The following is an 8,442-nucleotide window of genomic DNA, read 5'->3' on the forward strand; positions in this document are numbered from 1 at the left end:
CGTCTGATTTCCTTGGTAACATCATATAATATTGAATAATATTTCAACAATAAATATTTTGTATTGGTATTTCAATTTATACGTAAATATTTATTTTATAATCGATGTTTCAGATTCTTTCGAGGTGTGGCAATTATTGTACTTTGTGTAATATTCTATATTGTCATTACGCATCATGGAACTATCTTTTTAAATGCATTATAAATATTTTGCAATTTATATTTTAATTAGATAAGTATAGCATGTAGGTATTTTGCTCATCCTTGCTTAATAATATGCTTAATATACGTCTAATTTATCCGTCACCATTTCTTCGCCCAAAAACTCGTCTCCAAAGTACGCGTAGTCTGAAAATAAAAACGTTAATTATAAAAACATATAAGTACTCTTATAAATACTTATCCGTGAGTAAAATCCAGAAATAGTATCTATCTTATGTACAACTTTGTTTCCATTGTTTTAGGGTTAATTAGAATAATAACGCATAGAAACCTAGTCCGCACACGCTAAGTGAGGCAAATTGAAGCGCTCCCAAAGGGCCTACACGAGCAGGCGGGCCGTCAGTGCTCAAGGTCAACTTGCACCGCGAACAGATCAAGAATTTTAGCTAAAAATGACGAAATGTGCGGTAAATGAGTGTAAAAATACGTCAGACAAACATAAAATAGATACTAATATCACATTCCACAAGGAAGTAACGCGTTTCAACTTGTATTTTTATATAAATATTCACTAAAACCGAAAATTAACCTACTACAAAAACTAGCCTACATGAATTTGATTTTTGCCTCACTTGAGACAGTTCATTTGATATGAAACTATCATTCTATGCGTTATGATTCTAAGGGTTAAACGGAATCATTTACAAACATTCATCTCTCAGATTCAATGCTGAAATATTGGTCGCATTTCTTTTTATAAGAAAATAAGTGCGCATTTGACCTCCATCTCACCTGATGGAAAGTGATGACAAGGCCGACGATGTAGCATGCACACCTAAGTAATGTAACTATACGTAACTAATAATAGTATAAGTAGTAAACTAACACCAGTGATCCAAACTGATACAAAAAAAAACTTTATTATTATAGATAGGTGTGGTTGTCTGACGCGCTATTAAACAAACAATTTACAAATGCTTTAATACCGGTAATCTAAATTATTAATAATACTTGTATGTTTTAAAAAAATATTGTAAATTCTATTATAGACCATGCACATTTTGTTAATTTTTGAAAGCTCTACGACGCCTCGCTGCTCAGAATTTAATTTTGAATTCGATTAAACGTTGTAACTTGGTTGACTACATCAACAAATCTACTTACGGCTGTATATGGTTAAAGGCATAGCTTCATAACACTTTCCCATGTGAAGCATATTCCACACTGAAAAAAATTGTAAATAAATAGGTATTATTATAAAATTATGTATGTTAGGTATATATTTATGGGTAAGTTTACAACGTTCGCCACAAATGAGGCGAGCGGATTACAATTTTATTAATTTATTTATATTCAGGTTACAAAGACCTATAAATACATTCCTTATATAGACTAACATACATAGTAATATAATGAAAGATTAACTACTATTATTTATTATTTATACGTTTATTAATAAATTTTATTATTTTTTTTATATTCAGGTTACAAAGATCCACAAATACATGACACCCTTTGATCAAAATTTCTCCTTTTTGAAGGCCGACAGATGTTGCGTTGGTACTCTCAGCACCAATGAATTAAAATTTGTGTTGTGTTATGTGCAATTATGAAACCAGAAACAAGTGTGGTTTGGAACTATTTTGTTGAGATATTAGTATGTACACTTCTGCTTCCGTTTCCATTAAGATTTACTTCTGACATCTGTTTTAGTTTCTGTTTCCGTAATGACATTTCTATTGCATCACTAATTCAAATACAAAGTATTTGAAGGGCTTGGAATTGACTTTAACGCCGAAAATTATTGTAGAAAGCATTTGCAAAGAATGTACGACTATATAATCTCAGTACAGAGTACTAAAAAACCGATCTCAAAAGTACGTGGAATTACATATATTTGATAAGTTTTACTGAAATATCCCCTAGTTCGCCACTATAAGGGACTTGACCCAGGAGATAATAAAAATCGGTTCTCACTACTCAAAGTATATTGAGTAAGAAAAATGCCTTGAATTGGAAAATAGTCAAACCAACCATTAAAATAATTGCTCTTAAGTAAAATTTTGGCGCTATTTATAAAAATGAATGCTCATGCGTGATCAGCCCTTAGAGGTAGATGATTTTCTTCAAAATGAAATGGGACCACTGTGGATGTACCCTCTTTCCAACAAAAAAGGAATCATGAAAATCGGTTCACAAATACCGGAGGATAACTCCGTAACATTCATACAAAAAAACAGTCGAATTGAGAACCGCCTCCTTTTTTTGAAGTCGGTTAAAAATATATTATTTGGTGTAGAATACAAAAGGTTAACGTTTACCTTCTAGCTCTTCTACGCAATTAACAAAATCCATTAAACAATAGTTAGGGTATGTAAGGTATGTGAAATACATAGTACGAGCGCATAATGGTCCAGTTCTGAAAAAAAATTAGGAAATTATTAAATTTATTAGTAAACAGGCTGTATGTATGTAAAAATAAAAAGTTACAAACAAAATTATGTAGGTCCATTTGACAGAAGTGTTTTTTTTTTTCGTTTTTTGGCTTACTCATCTATAGGTACGTTTACAAAATTTAGGACACGCATTTAGGGAAAAAACTGATCGGAAGAGGAATGGTTTGTCGTTGTGTTTAATTTTGTCTTTTATACGCTGCTGTAAGAACATGTTTGTGAATTTCGATCGCTATAGATAGTTATTCAGCAACATCGAGTTCAACCAGAAATAGAGACGAAATGTTATTTAGTTTGTTTGAAAACTTTTATGCCATATCATTACTGTGACAACTGCGCTCCGATTGGCCAGCCCGAGTTCGAAACAATTGACGAGTATCGTCAATTGTTTCACTTCAAATCGACCAGTTAACTTGAGCTATGCTACAAGGGATTTCAATTGCAGAATTACATATTTAATATTTAATTACTGATGAAATGTGATTCCGTTTGTTTTGTAATTAGATGTTTTGCAGTTTTTCCCACACCACCGAAGAGAACAGTACGGCATTGTTAGACATATTATCTTCATTACAATAAATACAGAATATTTTTTGGAATATACGGAGAAGTACACACAGGTCAGCATTGGCCTGTCTTTATTTTAGTGCAAACGGGAGTTGATATTTATAAGAGCTGTATCGCTAATGTGTTACCAGAAATATATGGCCCTTATTTCGTCTCTATTTCTGGTTATATACTCGATGTTCAGCAACTAAAATAAATGACAGAAAGAGAAATTTTCTAGGGACCAACCAGTGCAACGCTGCCACTATCACTTCTCATCTTTATCAACTTTTGTCATCATCATTGTCATATCAACCGGAAGACGTCCACTGTTGAACACAGGTGTCCCCTAAAGATTTCCAGACCAGCCGATTGGACACGACGTGCATCCATCGGTTACCCGCCGCCCTTACCAAGATCCCGATTCAGAACTCTTCGACATTTTAACCGAATCGTTCGATTGGATATCGTTTTCGAATCGAAGGGCGCTTTCCGAGCTACTCAGAACATTTGAGTTAAACGTTAGATTCGTATTCGGATACGATATCGTTATCTAACAGCGTTTACGTAGTTAGTCGGTAAAATTGATTATAAGAAAAATTAAAATCCATCCTAAGACTATAAAGGCCAAAAATATAGGAATGCGTTAGTCTTGCATTAAAATAAATTAATCAAATTGAACAAAGTCTAGCCTTTCTTTAAAATATTAAGAGATTTCCATATTACATTCTTGCTTTGTAAACAATAGGACATTCGGAAACTTCCATTCGATAATTGTGTTCTGAATAACGTTTGTAACCTTTGTCGGTCGACAAGTTCAAGTAATCGTACGGGTGTGACGTTATTTCGGTTCAGTTTCGAATACGACAGTTTGATGTTCGAAACATGAAAAGAAATCGGTCCACAACTGAGTCATCGTCAGATTCTGAATCGACCCCTAGGTCATCCGTCCATCTAGTAGGGAGCCTTCCCACCGAACGCCTTCCGGTTCCGCGAACCTTCTGCCCAAACGGCCATCAGTTCAGTTCAACAATGTGGTGGTCAGAACGGTAACGTTTCTTCCGGTTGAAATTAATTATTATTTAAACAAATATTGTTGAGGTAACAAAATTACGAAATTGATGTTATAATTGTGCGTTTCAACAGATACACCGTTAGGTCTACGTGAGGTGGTAGTATATTGAGGCGTTGTGGCCGCCATAAAGGAAATAATACTATATTGAGCTATCGATAGCATTTAATAATCTTACGTATAAGCTCTCATGCACTTGTCCTTGAGGTGCACGCAATGATAATAGCTTTGTGGTCTTGATATTGTCGACGGCGGTGCCGGTGTAGTACTGCAATAACACAAATAAATGTGCCAGATAAACTAGTCAATTAAGGTTTTTAATACCACATCTGTGGTGCAAAAGGTCACACCTGCAAAATTACAACCTTTCAAGAGAGAGGTACAAAGATTCCACGAATGAAATTAGTCGATAACTTTTTATGCATAAATAGCGAAATTATGATGAAAAGCACTTTTAATGCATGTGGTTTTATTATACCAATGGTACGACACATCGAGTATATAACCAGAAATAGAGACGGAATGTCATTAATTTGTTTGAAAACTATTCTGCCCAACAGTGTCAACTGCGCTCCGATCGGCCAGCCCGAATTCGAAACAATTGACGGATGCCGTCAATTGTTTCACTTCAAATCGACCAGTTTAAATTGAGTTTTGCTATAATGGACGAAAATTGAAAAATTACATATTTAATATTTAATTACCGATAAAATGTGATTTCTTTTCTTTTGTTATTAGATGTGTTGCTGTTTTTCCCACACTACCGATTAGAACAGCCCCCTGTTGTTAGAGATATTATCTTTGTTACAATAAATACAGAATATTTTTGGAATATATGAAGACGTACACACAGGTCACTTGTTGGCGCTGTACTATTTCAGTTTTCGAATTTGTGATTTCAGCGCAAACGACAGTTGACATAAAAGTAATGTAAGGCACATTTGCCTGATGAGTTGCCAGGGATGGATAGTTATTTTGTCTCTATATCTGGTTATACATATATTCGATGTATTTCTCTAAATTTTCTTTTTTCTATAGAGTCAATAATCATACTCCTATAATTTCCTTGATAATGACTATAAACTGTATACATCAAAATAACACTTATTCCGAAGTTATATCATGTCGTACCGACATGATGATTATGACGACGTGATGTCGACCGACATTATATAACTTCGGAATATGTGTTATTTTCAGGTATTCAGTTTACAGTTTTTTATTTTTTTATTAGTTTATTATTATTATATTATATAAGTATAAGTACTTAGCCATATAATATTTGTTCAATTTGATAAGTGTGTATAAAAGATTACATACGTACTCATGTGAAGTCAAACCTTTTTAGCGAGAAAGTGACTCATAAGTATGTTTAATAATATGAAGTATAAATATAAACAGAATTACGGTGGTATACTAGTAGCGGTCATGTCGAATCTAGGCTCGTTTGAATGGTATCCGTCCGGAAAATTGCCTTCAAAGCTACTATTGTCACTTCTATCCTTTCCCTTTCCACCTTCATCCTTTCCCTATCCATAGTCACCTCCCTTCCCATTCATCATCATTTTTCCCTATCCATCGTCATCCTTTGACCGTGAATATGAGGTACGCGGTGTTGTATTTAATGCTAGGGAGAGTCGGAGAGTGACCTTTCTCGTTACTTTTTTTCTTCTTTTTTCTCTGGCTATGCTAACATAGCTTACAGAAGCAGTATTGCGTTTCCTAGTGACAACAAACAAATATTATATTCAGTGATCGTCTGTTTACTTACCGCGGAGTGGTCGTTTTCTCAACAGGGCCGATCATCTCATCCTCATTGATTTTGGGTGTCACATCATCGACATCCCAGTTGAACATTTTCTCCATGTCGCTATCAATTGCACCTAAAAGCACAATGTGAGGTATAGGTATTCGTAACTGCGTTCCGGGTGAGGGTGATAGCACAGTGTAACTAAAGTAAGGGTGAAATTACAGGCACAGGACTTGTTAACTTTTTGTTTCAGGCTGAGTCGATACTATCTAAGCTCAAATTCAAATTTTTTCCGTACTAATACGATTCATTTTGCTTTATTTCAGAATTATTTTTTTTTTATAAACGAAATTAAAGCTATTTGAAAAATGTATGCCGTATAGTATAGGTACGTTCTATATAGTTCAGATGATTAAAAAAATCATTGGTATAAGTAAAGTACCTATTGAATACAGCGGGTTTCTTGTAAGATTTCCATTGACTTACAATTATATGGACGTCGGGTCCGCGCTAAAAAGTGTCCGAACTTATAGGACGTTAAAATAGCATGACAGAGCGTCATTCACGCTTTAGTCTTCGTTTGTTCGACTGACAGCGAAGCAAGCAAAATTAGACAGTACTGCGATGACATTACAATTTAAATTCAACGTTTTAGCTTTTTCATATTCCTTTACATGTGCTACTTTAAATAGGTTAACTTGGGATATTTTTTTCGTGGTTTTTGTATTAGACCCGTCGTCCATTTATTTGTAAGTCAATGAAGATTTCAAAGTAAGCTCGTGTTCCTTTTTATAGTGAAAATTTTCCGGAATCATGTTTTCACACCGTATAGTAATCAGTGTACATTCTCAATTTTACTATATATTTTTTCCAACGTGATTGATACGACCAAAGGCATTTGAGGCAGTATAGACTCTTAAACCTTTGCGATCAAAGCCAGAACTGGCACACCAACTGTTATGTGAAGGGGTGTCGCTTACCACCAGACACTACTAAAGAACAGACTACTTGTTCTTTCCGATATTATAAGAAAAATAACTGGGCCGCGGCAGTCGCTAGTGATGGATGTTACCCTAACCTCTTGATGGATCTGTTTCGTATTTGGGGCGTAACGTCTTCGTACTTGCTCGAGGTTTAGTTACCTCGGCTCTCTTCTGTATCCCTGCTCCCTCTAACTGTCTTTCTGCTTGGTCCCAAAGTTGGTGAGACCGCTCTCTCATTTGTTTTTTTAGTCGCAACCATTCTTTTTGATCAAACGAAGATGAGACTTGTTTCTGGACACCGTGCACGGGTGGCGCACTGAGTATACGGTAATCTGAAAGGAATTTAATAAAAAGTGCCAGAAACACACTTGTATCACCGTGTATTTGTTCTAATCTATGAACGTGTCCTTGCTGGGCACTGATCTGCTCCAAGACTGTGTAAGCAATAGGCCACTACGCTGGCTTAATGCAAGTTTGGACTTTACGTGTCTTCGAAAATGTTGTTGTACCTTTTCAGTCATGAATGTTTTTGTTAGCTGTTAGCAATTGATAATTAGTAGATAAACTGAATACATTTTCGTAGTAGTAGAGCTCCTTGTGAATGAGTTCGTCCAGGTACCTACTGCCACTTACCAATTTCTGCACTAGGGAGTAATGTAAGCATTACTGCGTTCGGTTTTGAAGGGTAAGGATGCTGGTGAAATGACAGGCACATGGGACTTCTCAGCTTACGTCTCATATCTTTGCGATTTAAAGCTGTGAGTGGCACTGTAACTGTTATGGACAGGCGTGTCACTTATCACCAGGTGCTCGACTTGTTCGTTCCGTCACTTGATATCACAAAAAAGCCTGGTCCCAAACTGGAATAGGGAATATACACAGGGAAATTTACTTTTGAATATTTGTATCTTGTACCTACACTATGCATATGAAATCTGGGGGTTTACTCTCGTTCTTCGTCTGAAACAATTAGGTACTGTCAAATTGGGAACATTCGACCAATATAAAAGACAATGTCAAGTATGAAGCTACATTTGCGTCATGCGTGTTTTAATTTGGTCAAATATTACTTATTTCACAGTATTTGTTTCAGACGAATGTCGGACGGAGAAAGAGAGTACAGGGTCTTCTTCTTCCTGTCCTTATCCCACGCTAGGTCGGCACAATATGTATTTTTCTTCCACTCTCCACTGTCAAAGATGGCAAATTTGTTGCAAAAGTTAAATTATGAGGATACTGAAGCTATACTTCATCCAATAGTGTGACTCAAGGTTTTGCTGATCTGTAGGATTACCATATATTTACACGTGCATATACACGCGCACGCAGGCACATACAAGCACACACACGCACACGCGCGCACACAAAAACACAAACACACACTAACACATGCACTCACGCACACGCACACGCACACGCACACGCACGCGCACACACACACACACACACACACACACACACACACACACACACACAC

The 8,442-nt window shown here is 35.8% G+C and overlaps 1 protein-coding gene across 1 annotated transcript; it reads right to left on the bottom strand.

The window, feature by feature from the left end:
* On the bottom strand, nt 1-7,291 carry LOC113239855. Its single transcript, XM_026477004.1, has 6 exons — nt 7,061-7,291; nt 6,004-6,115; nt 4,411-4,500; nt 2,483-2,580; nt 1,326-1,385; nt 1-347 (listed from the first exon to the last, which is right to left on the bottom strand). The coding sequence occupies exons 1-6, from the start codon at nt 7,200-7,202 to the stop codon at nt 280-282; spliced, it is 570 nt and encodes a 189-aa protein (XP_026332789.1). The 5' UTR covers nt 7,203-7,291; the 3' UTR covers nt 1-279.
* Nucleotides 7,292-8,442: the final 1,151 nt, after the last annotated feature.

The sequence above is a fragment of the Hyposmocoma kahamanoa genome, unplaced genomic scaffold (assembly GCF_003589595.1).
Source record: "Hyposmocoma kahamanoa isolate Upper Pololo Valley unplaced genomic scaffold, ASM358959v1 116, whole genome shotgun sequence".
Taxonomy (NCBI): domain Eukaryota; kingdom Metazoa; phylum Arthropoda; class Insecta; order Lepidoptera; family Cosmopterigidae; genus Hyposmocoma; species Hyposmocoma kahamanoa.

Excerpts from the sequence above, each read along its gene's own strand:
- LOC113239855 (XM_026477004.1), bottom strand. The coding sequence starts at position 7,202 with ATGAGAGAGCGGTCTCACCAACTTTGGGACCAAGCAGAAAGACAGTTA. Across the intron at positions 4,501-6,003 it reads GAGAAAACGACCACTCCGCG|TACTACACCGGCACCGCCGT; the intron begins GTAAGTAAACAG and ends GTGTTATTGCAG. Across the intron at positions 2,581-4,410 it reads AAGTGCATGAGAGCTTATAC|AACTGGACCATTATGCGCTC; the intron begins GTAAGATTATTA and ends ATTTTTTTTCAG.